At 40.9% G+C, this 26,902-nt stretch overlaps 1 protein-coding gene across 1 annotated transcript in view; it reads left to right on the top strand.

Annotated features, from left to right (window-relative positions):
- Nucleotides 1–2,994: 2,994 nt before the first annotated feature.
- The window catches only part of ST6GALNAC5 (ST6 N-acetylgalactosaminide alpha-2,6-sialyltransferase 5), a 175,148-nt gene continuing 151,240 nt past the window's right edge, over nucleotides 2,995–26,902 (top strand). Inside the window, exons 1-2 of the mRNA XM_030866177.2 lie at nucleotides 2,995–3,213; nucleotides 4,007–4,204. Coding sequence (XP_030722037.1) covers nucleotides 3,199–3,213; nucleotides 4,007–4,204 — 213 coding nt within the window. The 5' untranslated portion in view covers nucleotides 2,995–3,198. The remainder of the gene's footprint in view (nucleotides 3,214–4,006; nucleotides 4,205–26,902) is intronic.

Genomic DNA, 26,902 nt, shown 5'->3' with positions numbered 1-26,902 from the left:
CTTTTCATACATCTTTAGAATGTTTGCAACATTTGTTTCTAATGTGAGAGGTCATTTAGGAGTCATGGGCAGGGCTCACTAGTTTCCAGCAGTCTGTCTTCTGCCTCCCTCAGAGCCTTGTGGTACCACGGTAGGCCGTGGCCGTGTGCACTGGCAGACACTCCCTCCAGCTCCAGGTCCCACCTCTCCACTCCTCCTCACCCCATGACATGGCTTGTTTCATAAATCATCGCCTTCAGCCTATCACACAACCTACATTGTGGAACATTCAATTTCTTTTCCTTTCCTTTCCTTTCTCATCCTTTTTTTTTTTTTTTTTCAAAAGTAAGAATCTATTTGATTGGATGTGATGGCACCAGAGGCAGAAATATGGAGAAATTTCAAACCGTGAGAAATCCATTTCAGCTACCTGGATTCTGAGAAGCAAATTGTGACTACCCAACTTATTGAACTGGACAAGTTAGATGAACTAAAAAAGCTTTACTGACTTGTCTGCTCGTCTCCAAGTCAATCAAGTGTCTGTGAATGTTGCTTATTTTCTGTTCTTTCTGGCTCTTCAAATTATTAACCTAGAAGTGTGCAAAAAGTTACATAGAGGTGGCTAATCTTATGATATCAAACCCCTCAGGTAATAATAAGCAAGCACGCAGAATTTGAAAAACCAATCAAGTATTTTGACAGTTTCCTAATTTTTTGTAATATAAAGATTCATGGCAGTTACTTGGGAATAGTAGGCTGTGAGTTCCTTCGGGGCAGCATGTGATCTATTTATCCAGGTATCCCAATGCCTGCCATGTAGCAGGTGCTCACCAGAGGAGGTGCTTAACATGGTAGGCACTTGACAAATATATGTTGAATCTCTAGTACTCAGTCTTTTATTGCCAACTTGAAGACTTGTCACACACACACACACACACACACACACACACAAACCCTAGGCTGTGAGCTCTTAGGTGAGAAGATCTGTGCCTTATTCCTCTCTGCATTCCCTAATATAAAACCACCCAATAGCAGGTGATCATTAAATGATCACTGAATTAAACAGCACAAGGATTTTAACTTGTCACTTGTTTTACCTGCCCTTCTCCACTCCCCCTTGTTCATCTGGCTCTCAGGCCAGAGTGCCTAAAACCATTGCATCAATCTAATCAAATATTTGAAAGCCAGAGACCTTGAAACTATTCAAATCAACTTCAGAATTACATTTTTCAAATTTACCCTGGTCATTTCATAAGTAGATCTAGCTACTCACTAACCGCTATCCCAGGAGGTAAAAAAAAAAAAAAAAAAAAGCATAAGCTTAATGAAGTTGGTCAGACATACTGTGTAATGGATGTCCAACATGCTGCCATGAGCTTAAATCATAAATATGATGGCTCTGTTTGGCATGGCAAAACATATTAGAAGTGTTTTATTGGTCACTGGGCAACTTACTAGATAGAAGGGGAATGATTCTGAAAACTGCAGAAGCTACCACTAGTAGCATCTGAAAAGGAGCCCTGGAGAAACACAGATAATCTGCTTGCAATGATTCATCTAGTTGGTCCTTTGTTTCCCTAATTTGAGTGTCAAGTGCAAACATCCAATAAAGAATTGCCAAGACCCAATAAGATTCTCTTCTGGTTGCTGCGTTTTCTGCCCTAACTGGTACTATTCATGCCTAAAGCACAAATTGAATAAATAGCTTCAAGGCTGGCAATGTTGGACAGTGTTTGGATTTTTTTGTTTTTCCTTGAAAGGCTGAATTCCATAGGTTTCTCACTTTCCCCCAAACACATTGCATTGATAGTCATTGTTGCACCGATTAATTTTAACTTTCTTAATACTGGGTATAGAAGGATGCCTCATAAGTTAAAAATAGTTCCTGTTTTATCATTGGTCCAGCAATGGATTAATGAAGATTAAAAAAGGATTGTAATGCCTTTTTTGGCCTTGAGAAATCTCTTATTGTGCCAATGGTTCAGTTGGCCTGCTGATCATTTCCATCTTAACGTAATCTTTAACATTACGCTGCTACAGGTGAGGTGTTAAGTAATACATTAAGACAACTATTTTCGCTGGCTGAGCAATTTCACAAGAAATATGTTTTAAACTAAATTAGACATTTAACAAATGCCGTGTGTAATTCAACGCGGGGCGGGAGGAGGGAGAGTATGCTTAAAACAAGCTATGGATGTGAATTTCCCAAGAAAAAACAAATGATTTAAAAAAAAATTAATTTAAGTTCTGAATGTGAAATTATATACTGTCAGTGCAGTAGACCAACACAGGAGAGCACCAAAGGCCTTAGGATTCTTACAAAATAAACAGTAAGCAGTTTTAGCTCTAGCAGCCAGAAATCTTTCATTTAAATTAGGCAGAATCTGCAGGTCCAGTTAATCCTGTGGATATGATGTGCTGAATGTTCTTAACACTTTTATATCATTTAGATGAACACTAGGAACCTCAAGGTTCTGATAGAAAAATAAACTGTAATATTTAAAACAAGTAATGAATGAAATAATTTCGATGAAAATGAGGATATAAAGATTGCATGAGAATAACTCGATTTAAAAAGTAAAATTAAGGGGAAGAGAATATCAGAAAGCTTACAATTGGGAAACTGAAACAATAATTTCTTTGAAAAAATTATTTCGTGACAGATTCCTCCACGCTATGAACATAAACGCAAATGCTATAAATAGAGCTATTGACATTTGGGGTGTTGACTTGTTTTTATCAAAATCACAGAACAGAAATCGTAGTTTGTAAATTTTCAAACGGCTATCATGTTCAGAATCCAATAGGGTTCTCCTTCCCTTTTACTTGATGACTTCATAAAAGATAAATAAGCCTTCGGACCAAGAGGTGGGTATATGGGCACGGTTAACTCTCTCGCCCCAGCAATTCTACTCGGCTGAAAAGATGATTATTTGGGGGCGGGAAGGGGGGAATGCAGAGGGCTTTAGGACCCGGCAGGCGGCAGTTGTGTAGATCGCTGAGAGACTACGAGGGTCCGGTTCAGCTTCAATTCTGTCTCTAATCTCTGCAACAGCGGCTCTTCCTGGGTCCCGCGGCTTTCCTGCTCACTCAGCCGCGGCTGGAGGCCCGGTGAAAATCAGAGCCGTTTCCGCCCCATCACCCACGATGGAAATCCTCCAAGAAAAAGTGGCCCCGGACGCGTGTGCCTGAGGATTCCGCACAAAAGAGGTGCCCAAAATGAAGACCCTGGTGGTGAGTCATTTGTTATAACTCCTCTGGGCAGAGGCGGGACCCCCGGGCGCAGCGTCCCCGGGGCGCACGGGAGAGCTCCGGGGTGCCTGACCCTGCGCTGCGAGGTCGCCCGTTACAAAGGGACAACTTTCCACCTGCTCCGCGTCCACTCCCGATTCCTCGCTTCAGCCTGGCTCGGAATCCCAGAGCCCGAATGGAAACTCGGGTTGCTGGGCTCCTGGATCTCCGGCGGGAGTTCCGAGCGGCCAGCGGAGAGCTAGAGAAACCTTGGAGTGATGGGCGCCTTGCTCGGGGATGGGGATGCCCTAACGAAACAGCCTGGCAAAAAACTAAGAGGGGCGGGAAGGGGGGACCTTTGCAGACTTTCTTGGTTTCCTTGTCGGATTTCAAACTTGCAAGGATCGCCAAGGTAGAGCCCCACGGGTCCAGAAAGGAGAAGCTAGACATTCCAAAGCCGAGCTGGGGCAGAGGGCCCCCTCCCAAAGTGTGAGCCCACCCCTGCCCCCGCCGCCGGCGTGCTCTTCTTCGCGTAGCCGGGCGCCACGCACCACCTGTCCTCTGCCGAGGGATGTGGGAGGCGGCGGCGGCCCAGAGCAGCGACGCGCGGGGAGCATGCCCTGCCGTACGCGGGGCGACGGTGCCTCCTCTACCGGGCTGCGTGCTGCCAAGGTGGTACCCGGGCTACCCCCGCTGCCCCCGCCCGTCTGACCGTCGCGCCGGAGTCCCTGCCGGGCGCGCTCCTCCCGGGTCGGCGCTCAGCGACTCTCCTGTGCTCTCTCCCGCTCTCCCGCAGCGCCATGGTCTGGCAGTGTGTTTAGCGCTCACCACCATGTGCACCAGCTTGTTGCTCGTGTACAGCAGCCTAGGCGGCCAGAAGGAGCGGCCCCCGCAGAAGCAGCAGGCAGCGGCGACCGGCAGCCCCCCGCCGCACCCCGAGGCCCCCGCGGGACCGCGGCCACTGGACGGATACCTTGGCGTGGCGGACCACAAGGTGACAGCTTGCTCGCCAGCCTTCCCGCCACCCAGCCTGGGGATCCCGCACACCTGAGCTTGCCCCCTTCCCCGGGGTTGGGAGGCGCCGTGAGTAGGTGCCATTCAGAGGCTGGAAGTGCGAGTGGACCCGCTGGGGTGGGACAAGATAGTTCCTACTTGGTGTGAATTTCTATTTGGAGAAGGAAGCAAAGTTTTTCCGGGAATAGGGATGAGATGGGTGCACCCCAAAGCCTAATTTCCTAACAGGAACTGTCCCTGGAATTAGAACCGCCTCATCCCCAGAATTGCAGCTATCGCTGGGTGCAGGGCTCCTGAAGCCTCGGGTTTGGCAGCCAAGTCGCGCCCTAGTGGGAGGAGACCCGGGAATGGCGCGTGTACCAGCCCGAGGTTACCTCCGACAGGGAACCGGAGGCTGAGTAGCAGCCAGTCCGCGGCCGCAGCTCAGGCTCGCAGACTCCTATCTGATCTCTGCTTCGGATGCTCTGGGCTAAATTACTACAGCCCTGGGGAGCGGTGCCCAGGCAAGCGCGGAAGGCTTGAGGCACAAACTCAGCTTCCATTGGCTTGAAACTCACCGTTGAGGGCCTATTTTCCTCTGCCTTCCGGGAAGCCGCTGCATGGCTTGGCTAATAATTAATAAGGTGAATTTTTAAGAAATTGAGCCTTCTTTCCCTGGAATAATAAATCTCTCGTTTCAGTGTGTGAAGCCTCTGGGAGAATCCTAATCAAGTTTCCTGATTCTGAAAAGATATTTTAATACAGTTTAAATGTATTCCCCATTATTTGAAGCTGCTAATATATTTTTATTAAAACACAATTCCATTCTGTATATGCCCTATAAAGCTAGAGGATTTCTTGAAACCACCCAGCTATCCTGCTTTTTGTATTACTAGGTTGTATGGTTGTGAACCAAAGTAATATTTAGCAGGTGCTCCTTTTGTGTGAAAAGATGGTTCTAACCATGCATGAAAAAGTCAAACTTTTTTTAAGTGGCAATCAAAATACTTCTACTCACTTGTGCAATGGATAATGCTAAGGATTTTGGAGGATGCAAAAGAGTTTAAGGCAGGACGCAGCCTTTAGGGATCTTTGAATGCCTGTGGGAAAACAACATACCGTGAAATGTGGATGGATGGATAGATGACAGAGAGATAGACAGTAGATATAAATGTATAGGAAATACTGGATATAAACAGTTATTACTGTTGGAGTACAGAGATGGGAAAGATCTCTGCCCGGCTAGGATCAAGGAAAGTTTCTTTGAAAAAGTGGAACTTGCACTGGGAAGAATTCACGGAAGCAGAAAAGAGGGAGAGATGTCATTAGGAAGTGATTTACTGGGGAGGGTGCTGGTGGTAGATCTTAAATCAAAAGTAGAGAGGGCCATCAGTTTCACAATTTCTGTTTTCACAAGCTTCTGTTTTCTCTTTAAGTTGTTGATTGATTACATACTTTGTATCTGCATGTGCAAGCAACCCATAAGGGCTGGAGTTCTAGAAAAGTTTGTGCATTGACTTCCCACTGTGGAGGGATGTGGTGTTTATGTGTTTATAATGAATATATTGAACATGGTGGCTTTTCATGGCTATTGTTTAGTGGAAATGGCTATCTAGCACTTGTGAAGCTTTGGTTAACAGGGCTGTCAAAAGGTAAATTTGCTGTAAGCTTTGATCTGCCTTTAGGAAGATATTGCTAATACTTCCCTTCCTGTGCTCTCCTGCCGGACAGACACCAGCTAAGAATATTGATAGCCTAAGTCAAAATATGATGCCCTCATCTTCTTTTTCAAAACAGTGTTTATTCACACAAATATGTTGGATTCCATTTTCAATGTGTCAGAGCCTTATTTCATTAAAATGAAGAACAGCCCTTTTGGGGAAGGAATGTGGGAACTCTGTATGAGAAATTGAGATAATCTGTAGTGAAGGGTTTTGTAAACTGTGAAGTGTTATGTGAATGATACATATGTGTGGAAGACCTTGGAATTCTTAGCAGAGAATTAAAAATGTGACCAGGAAGGTCTTAGCAGATAATACCAATGAAATTCTTTCATAGAAAACCAACCTCTCACAAACTTCCATACCCAAAGGGTTCAACAAAGCTTACCCTACCTCAAGCAAAGGAACAAATGCAAATATTAAAATCTATGCCTTCTTTTTAGGCATTATTTCAATTGTTCCACTGAAGGAAATGTAAACTTCTGCTCAGAATGTAGTCACTTTACTGCTACTATTTAACCGGCCGGAAGTTGGGCACTTTCATTTCCAATGGCTATCTGAAGGTGCACGTGTAAAACGTTTATGTCTTCTCCCAAAATTGCTGTTTAGGTTTACTTGGGATCTTCCTATAGTCTTGCTTAAGCAGAGGTAGAAATCAATCGTTAGACTATTACTAAGATGTTTTTTTTCCAGTTAACACAGGGGATGATAAATGAAAGCTTTTCTATTCTTCTTATGTTGCCAGATGATACTCTGATTGCTTTTTTGTCCCACTCTCACATCAAGCTATAGAAAAATTATAGGATATGCTGAATGTGATGACCACCAAGCCATATGCTGCTGCATATTGAATCAGAATTCCAACAGACTTTCAATTGGCCATTGATTTACTGAATCTGGAGAGAGTTACAGATACCATTTAGGAAAACGTTCACATCTCCATGGCTAGAGGTCCCAAAGTCTGATAAATATGTAGTGTTTTTGTTCAGTTACATGATGGCATTAACATTATAACTCCAAGGTTAAATTCAACAGGTGGTCCTGAACCCCAGCACCTGAATTTCACAAATTACCGCCTGTCTGCAATGATAGTCTTGTCTCATATGCTGCAGACTGAATTACTGTTGAGATTAAATCACTATGTGCTTTTGTTGAAAGACATGCTGTAAGTCAAGCCAGTGATGAGCAATATGTGTTGAAGCTTAAAATATCACTTTCCATGGTCGTATTCCCTGCTTCCTCTTTCACAAACGATGCTAGCGGAAATTGTAATTCCAGTATGACTAAGTAAGTGAAGGCTACTTGGAGTTTCTTGTGATAATGAAACCATTTCATTTTCTCTTAGGTAGATTTTTTTCTCTTCATTCCCAATCCTTCCCCTGACCTTTTCCCACAAATATTCCACCAACTCATTTCCATCTCGTTACATGTCTGTCACTGCAGCTACTGTATCTGCATCCTGCCATTTCCTGGTCCCCGATTTTGGAAGCCATTGATTTCTAATCAGATCTTCCAGATCTAAGCAAAGAAGTCAATCTTCATGGCTTGGAGAAACTTCTGCCTTTAGAACTGCAGCATAATGTATAATCAAACTAAAACACACATGCACACACACACACACACACACACACACACACACACACACTCACTAAATCAAGCAACCCTCAGAGGAAAGCTCCCAGTCTCCCAGCAGAGTGGAAGGGGGCATGAAGCCCATTATGTGTTCAGTCTGGGTTGGCTCCGGGTAGATAAAGTCATTTGCCATCCGGTTGACCCTGTGAAATGAAACTGTGAGCTGATTCCCATTTCCAGTGGACCGGAGCCCTTTCACAGAAGGCCCACTTGTCACCTGGCTTGCCCTCTTCTTAGGTGGCTTATGAAAGAGCAGTGATCATGGGGCCTGAAGCTGAGCTGCTATCTCCTCGCTTCGGTAGTAGTCTCCAAGAATGGATTTTACACGTACCGGTGACATGCTTGCCCTTGGTTCTTTCTTTCCTTAAGCACTCAGTTATTCAGACAAAACCAAACTGCTTAGAGGTAATAGTACTATTACTCTTAATTGGTAGACGTCCAGTTGGAATGATAAGACAAGTCAATGCAAGAGTTGAAAAGTAATTCAAAACCGGAAATAAAGGTATATGCCATATAACTTATGTTGAAACTATGGCTTAAGAATTCTTCCTTTAGAGAGGTATATACATTCTCAAATATAAGTTTACACCATTTATTAGACCCTGTTGTATAATATTTGAGGCATCCAATGAATGATAAATAATTTGGATCTCAAAGAAATTTAAAGTGAACTTATTTTCAGTGCTCAAGTATTACAAAATGTAATCTGCCAGTGATGACAAAACTGTGTTATCACAAAGCATCAACCAAATGGAATCATGAAATGAACTGTTTTTTATGGGAGAAGAGTTCCAATAACGTGGGTGTTTTTAACTGGAAAAATTAAACTATTTTAACATTTACTGAATAGTTAACCTTCCTTAATTCTGAAACCAGGAGTATTTCTCCACCTTCCCACAGGAGTAATCCCAAGATACTTTTGTGCCAAAGCCCAGATTGTACCTAGCAGATGGTCTGACCTAGCTCCCTCTCAAGTTTCAGGCATTCTGGCCTTCTTGCTGATCCTCGGACACTCATTCTGCCTCAGGACCTTTGCACTTGCTGTTTCATCTCCCTGGAAAGCTCTCACTCAAGATCTTTTGCATGGTTGATTCCTTATGGTCATTTAGTCCTCAGATCACATATCATCTTCTTGTGTACCACACTCTTTAAATAGCCCCCTTCTCACGAGTCATTCTCTATCATACCAGCCTGTTTTATTTTCCTTATAATACTTAACAATATCTGAAATAATCTTAAAGTTTACTTGTCTCTTGTCTGCCATCCCCCCAAGTAGAATCTAAGTGCTCTGATATCAAAGCATTTGATACATCTTGTTGACCAGTTTAAATCCAGGCCCTAATACTTGGCCATTGGTGGGCACACAATAAGTATTTATGGAAAGAAAGAAGAACGCAGGGCGTATTGGGGGTGGGGTATCCCTGAAGAAGGACAAAGCTGCCTTACCTTATGTCAAGTCCTTTCTCTGCAAGACACATCAGTGCAGTCCCAGGCCCCGGTATGTCTCATCTTTCCTAAAGTTGATTTACTCCTTCTCCTCCTAATAATGATAATAGGAAATGATTTGAAACATAAGAGTCTTTGGGAATGAGATTTGGGAATCTACCATTTTAATAGTCTTCCCTTATGGTTCTTGTGCACGTTAAAGTTTGAGAATCATCATTTGAAACGTTTTTAATCATCACAGTGTGTAGTTCTGTAGCTAATTTGTTTCTGGGTTTTTGAAATACTCATAGCCCTTAGTAAATATTCATTGAAGGCCTGATAGTTGCAAAATTCCAGGGTATTCTGGAAGAAGAACACAGTCCCTGCCCTCAAAGAACCTTTGATCTAATTGGAAAGAAAAGACAAAGAAGCAAGAAAGATTAAATAATAAAGCAAGTCCTGAATAATAATATGAAACCAGGAAACAGTACATCAAGGCATGGACACTAAAAAGGGGGCAATTTCTGTGATCTTTCTCATCTATAAAGTACGTTACATACTGTTGTTACCTTAGAAGTTATAAAACTTTCAAACTAAAATTCTATTATTCATTAGCCGTTTTAAATATATGGCTTCCTTCTGGCTTCCTTTCTCTCATTGGTTGTGAAAAGGAGTTATTAGAAAAAGAGCTATTTCAAGTCAAAGAGCGATTAACGTCAAGCCCAAGCATTCCCACTTAGAGATGTTTTGGAAAAGTCAGATTCAGTGACAAACGTGTGTAGAGTCACAGTGGAAAGTTCCGTCTGCACTTAGACTTAATTTGCCAAGAACAGATTAGGATGATTTGATCTGTTTTCTACTCATTAGCAGGGTGATGCTGTTTGACTGTTTACAGAGGATGTGTCCTAACATAAAATATGTGTCCTAAAGGAAAATCTGTAATTGCTGGGATATTGTGCTTTCTTTCTTTCTTTTTTTTTTACATCTTTATTGGAGTATAATTGCTTTACAATGTGTGTTAGTTTCCACTGTATAACAAAGTGAATCAGCTATACATAAACATAGATCCCCATATCTCCTCCCTCTTGAGTCTCCCTCCCACCCTCCCTATCCCACCCCTCTACGTGGACACAAAGCACTGAGCTGATCTCCCTGTGCTATGTGCTGTTTCCCACTAGCTATCTATTTTACAGTTAGTAGTGTATATAATGTCCATGGCACTCTCTCACTTCGTCCCAGCTTACCCTTCCCCCTCGCCATGTCTTCAAGTCCATTCTCTAAATCTGCATCTTTATTCCTTTCCTGCCCCTACATTCTTCAGAACATTTTTTTTTTTTTTAGATTCCATATATATGTGTTAGCATACAGTATTTGTTTTTCTCTTTCTGACTTACTTCACTCTGTATGACAGACTCTAGGTCCATCCACCTCACTACAAATAACTCAATTTCATTTCTTTTTATGCCTGAGTAATATTCCATTGTGTATATGTGCCACATCTTCTTTATCCATTCATCTGTCAGTGGATAGTTAGGTCGCTTCCATGTTCTGCCTATTGTAAATAGAACTGCAGTGAACATTGTGGTACATGACTCTTTTTGAATTATGGTTTTACTCATATGGTAGTTTTAGTTTTTTAAGGAACCTCCATACTGTTCTCAATAGTGGCTGTATCAATTTACATTCCCACCAACAGTGCAAGAGGGTTTCCTTTTCTCCACATTCTCTCCAGCATTTATTGTTTGTAGATTTTTGATGATGGCCATTCTGACTGGTGTGAGGTGAGACCTCTTTGCAGTTTTGATTTGCATTCCTCTAATGATTAGTGATGTTGAGCATCCTTTCATGTGTTTGTTGGCAATCTGTATATCTTCTTCAGAGAAATTTCTATTTAGGCCTTCTGCCCATTTTTGGATTGCGTTGGGTTTTTTTTGATATTGAGCTGTATAAGCTGCCTGTATATTTTGGAGATTAATCCTTTGTCAGTTGCTTCATTTGCAAATAATTTCTCCCATTCTGAGGGTTGTCTTTTCGACTTGTTTATGGTTTCCTTTCCTGTGCAAAAGCTTTTAAGATCCATTAGGTCCCATTTGTTTATTTTTGTTTTTATTTCCATTTCTCTAGGAGGTGGTTCAAAAAGGATCTTGCTGTGATGTATGTCACAGAGTGTTCTGCCTATGTTTTCCTCTAAGAGTTTTATAGTGTCTGGCCTTACATTTAGGTCTTCAATCCATTTTGAGTTTATTTTTGTGTATGGTGTTAGGGAGTGTTCTAATTTCATTATTTTATATGTAGCTGTCCAGTTTTCCCAGCACCACTTATTGAAGAGGCTGTCTTTTCTCCATTGTATATTCTTGCCTCCTTTATCAAAGATAAGGTGACCACATGTTTGTGGGTTTATCTCTGGGCTTTCTATTCTGTTCCATTAATCTATATTTCTGTTTTTGTGCCAGTACCATACTGTCTTGATTACTGTAGCTTTGTAGTATAGTCTGAAGTCCAGGAACCTGATTCCTCTAGCTCCGTTTTTCTTTCTCAATATTGCTTCAGCTATGTGTTTGCATACAAATTGTGACATTTTTGGTTCTAGCTCTGTGAAAAATGCCATTGGTAGTTTGATAGGGATTGCACTGAATCTGCAGATTGCTTTGGGTAGTATAGTCATTTTCACAGTGTTGCTTCTTCCAATCCAAGAACATGGTATATCTCTCCATCTGTTTGTATCATCTTTAATTTCTTTCATCAGTGTCTTATAGCTTTCTGCATACAGGTCTTTTGTCTCCTTGGGTGGGTTTATTCCTAGGTATTTTATTCTTTTTGTTGCAATGGTAAATACGAGTGTTTCCTTAATTTCTATTTCAGATTTTCCATCATTCGTGTATAGGAATGAAAGAGATTTCTGTGCATTAATTTTATAACCTGCTACTTTACCAAATTCATTGATTACCTCTAGTAGTTTTCTGGTAGCATCTTTGGGATTCTCTATGTATAGTATCATGTCATCTGCAAACAGTGACAGTTTTATTTCTTCTTTTCTGATTTGGATTCCTTTTATTTCTTTGCTGTCTCTGATTGCTGTGGCTAAAACTTCCAAAAGTGTGTTGAATAATAGTGGTGAGAGTGGGCAACCTTGTCTTCTTCTGGATCTTAGTGGAAATGCTTTCAGTTTTTCACCATTGAAAATGATGTTGGCTGTGGGTTTGTCATATATGGCCTTTATTATGTTGAGGTAATTTCTCTCTATGCCTAGTTTCAGGAGAGTTTTTATCATAAATGGGTGTTGAATTTTGTCAAAAGCTTTTTCTGCACCTATTGAGATGATCATATGGTTTTTATTCTTCAGTTTGTTAATATGGTGTATCACATTGATTGATTTGCATATATTGAAGAATCTTGCATTCCTGGGATAAACCCCACTTGATCATGGTGTATGATCCTTTTAATGTGCTGTTGGATTCTGTTTGCTAGTATTTTGTTGAGGATTTTTGCATCTATATTCATCAGTGATATTGGTCTATAGTTTTCCTTTTTTTGCATTACATCTTTGTCTGGTTTTGGTATCAGGGTGATATTGGCCTCATAGAATGAGTTTGGGAGTATTCCTCCCTCTGCTATATTTTGGAAGAGTTTGAGAAGGTAGGTGATAGATCTTCTCTAAATGTTTGATAGAATTCACCTGTGAAGCCATCTGGTCCTGGGCTTTTGTTTGTTGGAAGATTTTTTGTCACAGTTTCAATTTCAGTGCTTGTGATTGGTCTGTTTATATTTTCTATTTCTTCCTGGTTCAGTCTTGGGAGGTTGTGCTTTTCTAAGAATTTGTCCATTTCTTCCAGGTTGTCCATTTGATTTACATATATTTACATATAGTTGCTTGTAATAATCTCTTATGATCTTATGCTACCTCTCCTATTTCATTTCTAATTCTATTGATTTGAATCTTCTCCCTTATTTTCTTGATGAGTCTGGCTAATGGTTTATCAATTTGGTTTATCTTCTCAAAGAACCAGCTTTTAGTTTTATTTATTTCTGATCTGATCTTTATGATTTCTTTCCTTCTGCTGACTTTGGGTTTTTTGTTTTCTTCGTTCTCTAATTGCTTTAGGTGTAAGGTTAGGTTGTTTATTTGAGACAGTTCTTGTTTCTTGAGGTAGGATTGTATTGCTATAAACTTCCCTCTTAGAACTGCTTTTGCTGCATCCGTAGGTTTTGGGCTGTCGTGTTTTCATTGTCATTTGTTTATAGGTATTTTTAAATTTTCTCTTTGATTTCTTCAGTGATCTCTTGGTTATTTAGTAGTGTATTGATTAGCTTCCATGTGTTTTTTTTTTTTTACAGATTTTTTTCCTGTAATTGATATCTAGTCTCATAGCATTGTGGTCAGAAAAGATACTTGATACAATTTCAATTTTATTAAATTTACCAAGGCTTGATTTGTGACCCAAGATATTATGTATCCTGGAGAATGTTCCATGAGAACTTGACAAGAAAGTGTATTCTGTTGTTTTTGGATGGAATGTCCTTTAATTTTCAGTTAAGTCCATATTGTTCCATGTGTCATTTAAAGCTTGTGTTTCCTTATTTATTTTCATTTTGGATGATCTGTCCATTGGTGAAATTGGGGTATTAAAGTCCCCTACTATGATTGTGTTGCTGTCGATTTGCCCTTTTTTGCCTGTTAGCATTTGCCTTATGTATTGAGGTGCTCCTATGTTGGGTGCATAAATATTTACATTTGTTATATCTTCTTCTTGGATTGATCCCTTAATCATTATGTAGTGTCCTTCTTTGCCTCTTGTAGTAGTCTATATTTTAAAGTCTATTTTGTCTGATATGAGAATTGCTACTCCAGCTTTCTTTTGATTTCCATTTACGTGGAATATCTTTTTCCATCCCCTCACTTTCAATCTGTATGTGTCCCTAGGTCTGAAGTGGGTCTCTTGTAGACAACATATATATGGGACTTGTTTTTGTATCCATTCAGCCAGTCTATGTCTTTTAGTTGGAGGATTTAATCCATTTACACTTAAGGTAGTTATCCATATGTGTGTTCCTATTACCATTTTCTTAATTGTTTTGGCCTTGGTATTATAGGTCTTTTCCTTCTCTTGTCTTTCATTCCTAGAGAAGTTTCTGTAGGATTTGTTGTAAAGCTGGTTTGATGGTGCTGAATTCTCTTAGCTTTTGCTTGTCTGTAAATGTTTTAATTTCCCCATCGAATCTGAATGAGATCCTTGCTGGATAGAGTAATCTTGGATGTAGGTTTTTCTCTTTTATCACTTTAAATATGGCCTGCCACTCCCTTCTGGCTTGCAGAGTTTCTGCTGAAAGATCAGCTGTTAACCTTATGGGGATTCCCTTGTATGTTATTTGTTGCTTTTCCCTTGCTGCTTTTAATATTTTTTCTTTGTATTTAATTTTGGATAGTTTGATTAATATGTGTCTTGGTGTGTTTCTCCTTGGATTTATACTATATGGGACTCTCTGCGCTTCCTGGAGTTGATTGACTATTTCCTTTCCCATATTGGGGAAGTTTTCAACTATTATCTCTTCAAATATTTCTCAGTCCCTTTCTTTTTCTCTTCTTCTTCTGGGACCCCTATAATTCTAAATTGGTGCGTTTAATGTTGTCCCAGAGGTCTCTGAGACTGTCCTCAATTCTTTTCATTCTTTTTTCTTTATTCTGCTCTGCAGTAGTTATTTCCACTATTTTATCTTCCAGGTCGCTTATCCGTTCTTCTGCCTCAGTTATTCCGCTATTGATTCCTCCTAGAGAATTTTTAATTTCATTTATTGTGTTGTTCATCATTGTTTGTTTGCTGTCTAGTTTTTCTAGGTCTTTGTTAAACGTTTCTTGTATTTTTTCCATTCTATTTCCAAGATTTTGGATCATCTTTACTATCATTACTCTGAATTCTTTTTCAGGTAGACTGCCTATTTCCTCTCCATTTGTTTGGTCTGATGGGTTTTTACCTTGCTCCTTCATGTGCTGTGTGTTTCTCTGTCTTCTCATTTTGCTTAACTTACTGTGTTTGGGGTGTCCTTTCTGTAGCCTGCAGGTTCGTAGTTCCCGTTGTTTTTGATGTCTACCCCCAGTGGGTAAGGTTGGTTCAGTGGGTTGCGTAGGCTTCCTGGTGGAGGGGACTGGTGCCTGTGTTCTGGTGGATGAGGCTGGATCTTGCCTTTCTTGTGGGCAGGACAGCATCAAGGGCTGTGTTTTGGTGTGTCTGTGAACTTATTATGATTTTAGGCAGCCTCTCTGCTAATGGATGGTGTTGTTTTCCTCTCTTGCTCGCTGTTTGGCATAGGGTATCAAGCACTGTAGCTTGCTGGTCGTTGAGTGGAGCTGGGTCTTAGCGTTGAGATGGAGATTTCTGAGAGAGCTTTTGCCATTTGATATTATGTTGGGCCGGGAGGTCTCTGCTGGACCAATGTCCTGAACTCGGCTCTGCCAACTCAGAGGCTCAGGCCTGACACTTGGCTGGAGCACCAAGACTCTGTCAGCCACATGGCTCAGAAGAAAAGGGAGAAAAATAAAGAAAGAAATCAAGAAAGTAAAATAAATAAAATAAAATAAAGTTATTAAATTAAAAAATTAAAAATAATTAAAAAGTAATAAAAAGAATGAGAGTGCAACCAAACCAAAAAACAAATCCACCAATGATAAGAAGTGCTAAAAACTATACAAAAAAAACCCCCAGACCAACAGAACCCTAGGACAAATAGTAAAAGCAAAGCTATGCAGACAAAATCACACAAAGAAGCATACACATACACAGTCACAAAAGGAGAAAAAGGAAAAAAATATATATATTAGAAAAAAAAAAGGAAGAGAGCAACCAAATCAATAAACAAATCTACCAATCATAATAAGCTCTAAATACTAAACTAAGATAAACATAAAACCAGAAACAAATTAGATGCAGAAAGCAAACCCAGAGTCTACAGTTGCTCCCAAAGTCCACCTCCTCAATTTCAGATGATTCGTTGTCTATTCAGGAATTCCACAGATGAAGCGTACATCAGTTTGACTGTGGAGATTTAATCTGCTGGTCCTGAGGCTGCTGGGAGAGATTTCCCTTTCCCTTCTTTGTTCGCATAGCCTCTGGGGTTCAGCTTTGGATTAGCCCCCGCCTCTGCATGTAGGTCATCTGAGGGCGTCTGCTCCCTGCCCAGACAGGATGAGTTTAAAGTAGCAGTTGATTCGGGGGCTCTGGCTCACTCAGGCCACGGGGAGGGAGAGGTACAGAATGTGGGGCGAGCCTGAGGCAGCAGAGGCCAGTGTGTCATTGCAACAGCCAGAGGCGCGCCGTGCGTTCTCCTGGGGAAGTTGTCCCTGGATCCCGGGACCCTGGCAGTGGTGGGCGGCACAGGCTCCCGGGAGGGGAGGTGTGGATGGTGACCTGTGCTTGTGCACAGGCTTCTTGGTGGCTGCAGCAGCAGCCTTAGCATTTCGTGCCCATCTCTGGGGTCCACGCTGATAGCCGCAGCTCGTGCCTGTCTCTGGAGCTCCTTTAAGAAGTGCTCTTAATCCCCTCTCCTCACGCACCCCAAAACAATGGTCTCTTGCCTCTTAGGCAAGTCCAGACTTTTTCGCAGACTCCCTCCTGGCTAGCTGTGGTGCACTAGCCCCCTTCAGGCTGTGTTCACGCAGTCAAGCCCAGTCCTTTCCCTGGGGTCTGACCTCCAAAGCTGGAGCCTCAGCTTCCAGTCCCTACCCACCCTGGGGGGTGAGCAGACAAGCGTCTCGGGCTGGTGAGTGCTGGTCGGCACTGATCCTCTATGCGGGAATCTCTCCGCTTTTCCCTCAGCACCCCTGTTGCTGCGCTCTACTCCATGGCTCCGAAGCTTCTCCCCCGCCACCCCCCATCTCTGCCAGTGAAGGGGCTTCCTAGTGTTTGGAAACATTTCCTCCTTCACAGCTCTCTCCCAGGTGCAGGTCCCGTCCCTATTCTTTTGTCTCTGATTTTTCTTTTTTCTTTTGCCCCACCCAGGTACGTGGGGGAGTTTCTTGCCTTTTGGGAAGCCTGAGGTCTTCTGCCAGCATTCAGTAGGTGTTCTGTAGGAGCTGTTCCACATGTAGATGTATTTTTGATGTCTTTGTGGGGAGAAAGGTGATCTCCATGTCTTACTCCTCCACCATCTAGAAGCTCTGCCAGCATGAATTAATTTTAAGTTCAAAATATTCAATCTCTTTATGATTCTCCTTTGGTATGGCATAGGATCTCCTGGACGCTTGAAAGGAGTGAACCTTCTTACCCTGTTCACATGTGTCTGTAACATATGGTGACTATATTTCCGAACCAAATCTCATAACTCATGGTATGATGAATTTGAACATAATTGTGTTGGCCACAAGACAGAATATTTGCAATCAGATCCATCCTGGAAACGTGACATCTGTTATAGAGGGGACTTTCCATACTCTGAAGTCAAACAGCAGCTCAGTATAATTCCTGTCCTGCAGATATTGGGATAAAGAGAGATGAAAGATGAGAAAAGACTGAAACATTAAAATCCATCATCAATCAATAAATCATTCTGGAACCCTTCTATACACCTATTAAATAGCCTTTGATCAGCTGTGAAGGATCTTAGCTATAGAAAGACAAGGAATGATTATTTCTTAAATAATAATGTTATTACCCATACCTTGTGATTCAAGAGAAGAATCCCCTTGTGAGTCAGTAGATTTATGATCAAATGATCAATAAAAACTTGGGGGTGTGGGCATTTATGAGATGTACTCAAATTCCTCTTCATAAGCTCTTTTAGTCTTAAACTCTTAGTGTGGGCCTGGGACAAATAAATATTTTCATTGCATGCTCTATTCAATATGGTTTCCCAAATAAAAGCCACAGGCGTGAATAGTCTCAGTTTAGACAGTATATCAGCAGGGAAGCCTTCCTGGACTTGTAGCCCAGGATAGATGTGAGCTGTGTGTTTTGTCATCACAGCCAGCATCGCATGATAATACTTATTCTGGTTGATTGTCATTTCTTGTCTAAAATTGTCTGCTTTCTCAGCTTGACTTGTGGAGACTGGGAATTTTTTCTCTTTTTTTTGTCATTGAATTCCCAGCCTGGCATATAATGGGTCTTCAATAAATATTTGTTGAATAAATAAGTGTATCTATATAAAGATTTTATATTTCTTCTAAAATAAGACTGTTTCTGACTGCTTGGAGTTACTGACAAGGAATAGCTACACATCATAAATGTCAATTTCTCCAGCCACAATTTGTAGTTCTGTAACTATTTCATTTCTACTTTCTTGTACTAATGAGAGCTCTTAAGACACACTCAAAATTTTAGAGCTAGAATGAAAACTTCAAAATTATCAAAAGGAATTCACGAGTGGTCATGCGATTTGCCCAAAGTCGAGGGTTAGTGGCAGAGCTAGGGCTAAAATGTGGGTCTCTAATGTGAATATCATCACCGTAAGGGAAATCCAGTGCCAGTATATTCTAAGCCGTGACTCAATAGTATTTGAACAGAATTTATTAAAATGAAGAGCCTAGGCCTATCCAGTTATTGGAAAAAGATAAATATTTAAACATCTTATTATTCTGAAATGAATTTGAGAATATGCCTCTGGGTAGTTAAAAAGAGCTCCCACCAACCACTGACTTAGCAACGGGTACTCTAAAGGCTGCACAAAATGCATGACACCGATGTAATTGGAACAATTTGCAAATCAGAGTGGACTTTGCCTTTAAAAAGTAAACCAAGCCAAAAGAAGTGTCGTGTTTAATTATTTGCAGAAAATGTCATGACTAGACCACTTATTTATCTGAATTACCTTCTCCACAGTGGGGAAGGAAACACCATTGGGAGACTCAGTTCACCAGGTATCTGGACTGCCATTCTGCAAGTAACCATTGATTCCTCCTAAATTCTGAGATGTGATTCTTACTCTGAGATAGAATTACTTTAGGCAAATAAGAAACCATTTTACCCATGGTAGGGAAAATTAACCTTGATAGTTGTTGTAGCTCAGAATGAAAAGGAAACTTTATTATATTCTCCTTTAATAGCTAAGGAGGTGTCTTTATTGTTCCTGGGAACCTCACAGAGTCTGAGGATACCCTGGCAGACTGAAATGCAGCGTTAAACCAGTTTTTAATAAGAAAGCATATTCTGGAAATTAATTGCACATATGGGACCTCTCCACTGACTGAACTGCATTACTGTGTTTCTCATTTACAGATTTGCTTGTGTTCCTTGCATGCCTCCAATGGCTTCCCACTGCCTGGAGGATCAAGTTCAGACTCCATAGGAGGCTCACAAGGCCCGACAGGGTCTGCATGGCCTAATTCTCCAACCTCACCTCCCACAGCAGCCCACAGCCCAGGCAGCACACACCCTGGGAACACAGCTTGCTGTTTCACACTTACCTGCTCTTCCTCCCTCTCTCATTTTATCCACCAGGTAGGGGACGAATCATCCATTAAAATCCAACACAAGCATCTCCTTCCTAAAGTCTTCCCAGATACGACCTCTATGCAGAGTAAGCCCCACATTGTCTTATGCCAGCAGTGTATCAGTTAGTCAATCACATATTGGCTGAGTGCCTACTATGTGCTAGACTCAGAGGAGGAAAGGAGAGGAAGGACCTAGTCCTTACCCACAGGAAAATCACAGTGGAGGAAGCACATATGATAATGACTGTATCTTTGTAAGTGTTAAAATATTCTTTGTATCCTGTGCAGGCCTCTAATCACAAAGTATTGCGATTATTTGTCTGCATGCTTGTCTCCTCGACTAGGCTGTACCTTCTTTTTTTTTTTTTTTTTTTTTTTTTGCGGTACGCGGGTCTCTCACTGTTGTGGCCTCTCCCGTTGCGGAGCACAGGCTCCGGACGTGCAGGCTCCAGACGCGAAGGCTCAGCAGCCATGGCTCACGGGCCCAGCTGCTCCACGGCATGTGGGATCTTCCCGGACTAGGACACGAACCTGTGTCCCCTGCATCGGCAGGCGGACGCTCAACCACTGCGCCACCAGGGAAGCCCGGCTTTTTGAGACCAGGAACATAACTTATCCATCCTGGTATTTCCAGAACCTAAAGCTGTACCTTATACATGGTGAAACTCAACAAATCTTTGTTGAACGTTAGGTGGACAGAATCCTGTTGTAATTATATGTAATAGGAAGAGATTTGAACAAGTCTGGCTAATAGACTTAACATAAGAATGACAGAAATGATAAGTAGGGGCAGAAGGACTTCACATTTGTGGCAGACACATCTTTAGTTTCTGGTTCCCCTTGAAATGCAGAGCAGCATTTGCTGATCTTTCCAGAGTGGTTGCCCAGGTGTTGAGAGATGGGAATGCCTGTATTTGAGGACAGTATGGTATCCTGGGAGGCAGGGAGGCATGTCTGAGCTTTTTACTTGTTATGAGCACTTTGGAAAGTCATGTAAATGTTAGGCTAGTCTGTAGAAGGAGCAGTTAAGCTAGTTTCATTCATTCTCTCATTTATCAAATAATGTTGTGTGACTTGCCATTGTGTTCGTGACCCAGAAGGCAACGGTGCACAAGGTGGGATCCCTGACTCTATGAAACTTACATCTAGGAGAGAGGTGTGTAAAATTACAGCACAGATTTGGAAAGAAAGATTTAAATGTTATGGAGATTAGCTTTTTTTCCTCAAAGCTTCGAGGAAATCTTTAAAGGGTGAATTAGAGGAGTGACTTCATCAGAGGTGTGTTTCAACGGATCCCTGTGGCTTTGGCATGGCACAGGTCAGAGCGGTCCTAGATTATAGGAAGAGGGACCAGTTAGCGGAGTGTGGATGTGATCTGAGTGAGTGAGAGGAAAAGAGACCTAAGGTTTCTGCCTGCCTTAAGTTTCTGTGATCACCCACCCCACTGTGTCGGTGCAGACAGACTGAGTGCATCTTCTCGAGCAGCAGAAGGTTTGTGGTTCAAGATTGCCTCTCTGTATTTAGTGAAAAGAGTTTGAGGATGATCCCAGATGGCATTCCAACTTTGTCTAATTTTGAACCTCACTGTGCATCTTAATACCGCATACTGACTTGAGCAAAACAATGGTGTGATGGTTAAGGCTGCAAGCTGTTCGTGGAGACTCCCTGATGCACACTGGCAACGAATGACAGGAATTAAACCCTCCACCTGCAGCAGAGCCAGTGGGGTGTGGAATAAATGTGATGAAGACACTTTATTAGGTAACAGTTCTACTGGGAGAGAATTTATTCTAGAATAACCTTATCAAGGGAGACTTTGCTGCATACTAAATCTCACCAGGTATAGATCTGTTGGAAGTATGGGGTGGAAGGTGGTTTTCTCTCCTTTCATTCCCATAGTTACAGAGAGAGCAATTAGTGTTCTTTTAAATCACTTAAGTCTGTTCACATCTTCTAAGAAAAGTAAAGTTTCTGTTGGCCTTGCACCAGAAGGAAAAGTTTGTCAGGGGGGGTCTGGTTCCTAATTCATTCAAAAGCATTTGGTTGGGAGCAAAAAATATATACATCTGAATGAACTCTGGTTTTGGGGGGCTCCTATTTGGAGTTACTTGGCAATGTTGCACCTGCCAGGCTGCCATCAGGGATTTCCACGTCGTCTCCCATTACCTAAGTAGTATGTGCTTCCATTCTGTAGTGCAAATCATAAAGCTGGATCATTTCATTTTTATTCCTCTTGTTGCAAGTTTTGAACAAAGTGGTGGAAGTGATCACATTCTGCTTGTTTTCTGGAACTTGGAAAGGGAGAGGGGATTATAAGAATCTGTGTGTGTTCCCCGCTACCAAAGAAAAAGAAGCTTTATCCTGATGCTCTAGCCATCATGAATCCTTTGAAGAATTATGCCCATCACTCTTACTAACAACTGTGTGTGGTTTTGGCTCCATTTGAAATGTGATGGAGTTTTAATACAGAAGTTCAGAAATAAAAGTCAGAGAAAGCTGTCATAAGAGAACAGGGTATCCGGACTGGATGGGCCTGCACTAGTGAAGTATAAAGATGAAATAACTGGACCCAGGACCAAGAAAAAGGACCAGAGTGAAAAAATAAGACCAGTTGCTTCTTCCCTGTTAACAAAGGGGCTCTCTTTCTGGCTGTACAGGCATGAAATACTGATTGGGTTCTAGAAAGGCAATAAGGGTGGCTTGTCACGGGCTCTGCAGTGGGGTAACAGTGATTTGACATTATTATGTTTGAATGTGATTTGTTGTGCTGTGTGACAACAGAATAGAACATCAATGGACAAGGAATCCGTCGAAAATAAGTTCCTCTGACTAGGAATCACAATGGTTTTTTTTTTTCCTGCAATGAGCACCATGGTGGCCCGCTAAGATGAGCAGGCTCAGGTCCTCAAGGGAGTTATTAATCTCTGCCAAGTGAAGGATCATTCTTAATGGGTCCACAGAGCATCTTGATGGTGTCTCACCCTTTAGAAGGTCTGAAAGATGGAAAGGAGGCAGACCTGTATCTTCCAGGGTATTCTGCCTGAGAACACCAAAACTCAGTACTGTTTCATGAAAACTATGCCTGTAGGCCATATTTGAGAGCGTGGAACGCCTTCTACCTGAGAAGAGCTGCTTCTGCGTCATCCCCACAATAGCATGTTGAAAAAGAAATGAGAGAAGCTACATAGAAGGCTAGTTTTGAAAAGCAAACTTTACCCCCACCCAGTTGCATATATTCTCATTGTCTTCTCAAAATGGCAAATGGTAAAAAAAGAAAATAACAATTATTCCTAAACTTACCACCCAGACATAATTACTGTTGATAATTTAATGTATTTCCTTACAGATTTTTTCATACATATCAAATGTATGTATCTGTTACACTTTAATGTACTTCTATCCTGCTTTTAATTCACATATGTTAGGTATTTCGGGTCTATATGTATATAGTATTACCATATCATGTGATTAGTAGTATAGCAGAGAGAATGAGCTATACAGTTAGATCCTAAAGACTTTTTTTTTTTTTTTTTTTTTGGCTGCATTGGGCCTTTGCTGCAGTGTGCGGGCTTCTCATTGCAGTGGCTTCTCTTGTTGCGGAGCACGGGCTCTAGGCACGCAGGCTTCAGTAGTTGTGGCGTGTGGGCTCAGTAGTTGTGGCTTGCTGGCTCTAGAACGCAGGCTCAGTAGTTGAGACACACAGGCCCAGTTGCTCCGCGGCATGTGGGATCTTCCTGGACCAGGGCTCAAACCTGTGTCCCCTGCATCGGCAGGTAGATTCTTAACTGTTGCACCACCAGGGAAGTCCCCAAAAGACATCTTTTTTAATACCTTAAAACCCAAATATATTCCAATTAGAGTTGGGATAATTAGTAAATGTGTCTTGATATTGGTACTGAGTTCTTCACTTATTAATCCTGAAGATGTGTACATCCCTTATTAACATAAACACTTTTGTTTTTTCCTTTGGTGGTGGTGCGCGGTTTGTGGGATATTAGTTCCCCGATTCCCCGACCAAGGATTCGAACCCGCACCCTCAGCAGTGAAAGTTTGGAGTCCTAACCACCGGACCACCAGGGAATTCCCTAAACGCTCTTCTCTTTCCTCATTGTTTACAACTCTCCAGCACTTTTTAGTGGTGACGATGCTTCCATCCCTACCTTTCATCCTCTGCCTGTTTGCTTAGTTACAGAAAGTGTTCCAGGATTTTTCAGTTTTATGAATCATTCCCAACAGTCCCTTAATCCTTCTGGTCACTTTTCTCTAAATTCCCTCCAACCCATCAGTAGCTATTTTGGGGACATATCTGGTGGCAAACTCATACGGGCTTCCAGGACTCAGAGATGATCGACATCTTCCTGGTCAGTGGCTGGTCCCTTTCCAGATGTATGCCTCATGTTAGCCTTTATTTTCTGGGCTTCCACTTGCGATTTAATTCCCTGTCCATATATATTACAGATCTAATTGCTTGCCCGTATACAATGCAGGTTTACTTTGATATAACTGTCTATCCTAAAAAGAAATTTTGCGACACAAATGTTTATAAGTGTCACCTTCTTAATCAGCAAACTTTTCTGTATTTTTTTTATCTTCTAGTTTTATAAAACATTTTAATTCCTTTATCTTATTTTAACCCAAATTGTTGAATCTGTGACTGTTCTTGACTTTTTTTTTGGTACTTAGTGATGTCTCTGAGCTACTCTTTTTTACATTTTTCAAATATGTGCTTAGTGTTATTTCTTGACTTTAGCATAATTTCAGAACTCCTCATTATTCTTCTAGTCCATGGGTAGAATAATTCTGTCATTAAAGACATCAGGGCCTGCTTCTCCCATGACAGCCAACTGGCAGGGGGTATATTTTATACATCTTGGTTTGGTGGCTTCCAAGAAAAGGGATGAATTAGAGAACAGGAGATCTTTGCCAATAAGCTCTTTATGAAATCAGTCCTTTGTTTTCATGCCTGAACTCCCTCTTTTATCCTCTAGATTGAAGCATCACTGAATCCTTCTGCTCCATTTTTGTTGCTGTTGTTGTTGTCTACAAAAAACCCACTTTATTTTTTTAATTGAAGTATAGCTGTTGTACAATATTACATGTTGCAGGTGTACACTATAGTGATTCGCAATTTTTGAAGGTTATACTCCATTTATAGGTATTATAAAATGTTAGCTATATTCTCCATGTCGTACAATATATCCTTGTAGCTTATTTTGTACCTAATAGTTTGTGCCTCTTACTCTCTACCTCTTTATTGCCCTGCCCCTACCCCTCTTCCTGCTTCCCACTGGTAACCACTAGTTTGTTCTCTATATCTGTCTGGTCCACCTTTACAAATGTTTTTATTGTGGTGACACATGTGTAACATAAAATTTGACATTTTAAGTGTACAATTCAGTGGCATTTTAATTACATTTTAATTAATTCACTGTGGTGTCAATCATCACCACTATTTCCAAAAATTTTTCATCACCCCAAACAGAGACTCAGTAACCATTAAGTAATGACTCCCTATTCTCCTCTCCCTCCAGCCCCCGGTAATCTCCATTCTACTTTGTTTCTGTCTCTATGAATTTGCTTGTGTTACACGTTTCATAAAGTGGAGTCATTGAGTATTTGTCATTTCATGTCTGACATTTCACTTAGCATAATCTTTTCATCCATGTTGTAGCATGTATCAGAACTTTGTTCCTTTACACAGCTGAATAATATTCCATTTTATGGATAAGCCATATTTTGTTTATCCACTCATCTTTTGATTGACACTTGGATTGTTTCCACCTTTTGGCTATTGGGAATAATGCAGCAATGATCATTGGTGTTCTTCTTGATTTTTTGAAGTACCTCCTTCCTTTTTCCCTCCTTTCCCATCCCCATGACAGCACCTGAGTCTCAAGCTCTGATCACCTCACACCTGGAAGGCCACTCTACCCCTAGCTGTTTCCCACTTACATGCAAAAAAAATAAAAGTAAAAAAATAAAGACAAGAAGAAGCCATTAATTGCACTAGTTACATTTGTCTAAAGATCATGTAAACGTTTTGAAAAATAGAAAGGGGAAATGTTCCCATAATCCTACCACTTTAGTGTAAGTAATGGTATAGTTTTGGTTTATTTCTGACAATCTTCTGCATTGCATTCTTCATTTTTTAAACTTAAATGTGAACATGTTATGTGTTTTTTAAAAAATTGTGTGTGATTTAAAGTCTGTTTTGTTTCCATTTTGCTGATAGCTGTTAAGATTTCTTTTGGCTAATGTTTACCTTTTGTATCTTTTTGCCTTTTATATCCATCCTATAACTTTTAGTCTTTTGTATGCTTATGTTTTATATATGGCCAGACCTGTCGCTAATATTTGCAGGACCTGAGGCAAGAGTACAAATGGAGGCCCACATACATCCTAACTGCTTTAATCAGTAATTATGTTTTCATTTAGGAAAGATTTTCAAGTTTCAGAGATTTCATGTGACCTACCACAGTTATGGATTTGATCAGAATAATTATCTTGTACATTTTATTTTTTGATCAATAATTAAATCTTCATTAAGGGAAAAGGTTGTAATATCATACTTGATAATTTTATGTGGGTAATGCTTGACAAAAGTCAGTCTACTTGCATTATCTCCAATTCCTTAAAATGTAAGTAGACTACTTCTTTGAAGATTTTCTATTTATTTTTTCAGTTTTTTCCCCCGAGGCCCTTTTTCTTATGTCCTATTTTATCTCAAGCTAAAATTCTTCTCATTCTACCCCCTTCCCCTTACACACACTGAAGCAGTGACAAGCTCCACCCCAGCAACAGTACAATCCATAAATCTTCATAGCATTTGAACACAGTGGCCTTTTGTTTCAAGGGCAGAGGGCAAGAAATATGGAGAAGCACTTTTTCTGGGGCCTGAATGGTGTTCAGTATGAGTGGTTGTTTACAATTATGGATAATACTGTAACAATGAGAGAGGTGCCCGTGTGGTCTTTGATATAATTGTGCACTGTTTATGATTTTCTCTGCCCTTTAAGCAGTGCTTCTCAAACATAAATGTGTGTATGAATCACCTGAGGATCTTATTAAAATGCAGAATTTGAATCTTTAGTCTGAGTCAGGGCCTGAGAATCTGAATTTCTAACAAGCACTCCATGCAGCTACTGGTCCAAGAACCACATTTTGAGTAGCACAGGGCCCAGATCAGAGGTCCTTCTCATCTCATATTAAGGGTAATACTGCTTATATCCTGTATGAATAGCATATAGCAGGAATTAATTTTTAATCTAAATTTATAATCATTGTCTTTTAAGAGTTAAGGTTAGTTCATTTACATTTATTGTGATTTTTGCTATACATTATTGATATATTGAAGGTTTTTTTTTTTTTAAGAAGATGTTGGGGGTAGGAGTTTATTAATTAATTAATTTATTTTTGTTGTGTTGGGTCTACGTTTCTGTGTGAGGGCTATCTCTAGTTGTGGCAAGCAGGGGCCACTCTTCATCGCGGTTCGAAGGCCTCT

The sequence above is a fragment of the Globicephala melas genome, chromosome 1, assembly GCF_963455315.2.
Source record: "Globicephala melas chromosome 1, mGloMel1.2, whole genome shotgun sequence".
Taxonomy (NCBI): domain Eukaryota; kingdom Metazoa; phylum Chordata; class Mammalia; order Artiodactyla; family Delphinidae; genus Globicephala; species Globicephala melas.
Note: the sequence above shows the minus strand (reverse complement) of the source record. Positions and strands in the feature narration are given on the sequence as shown.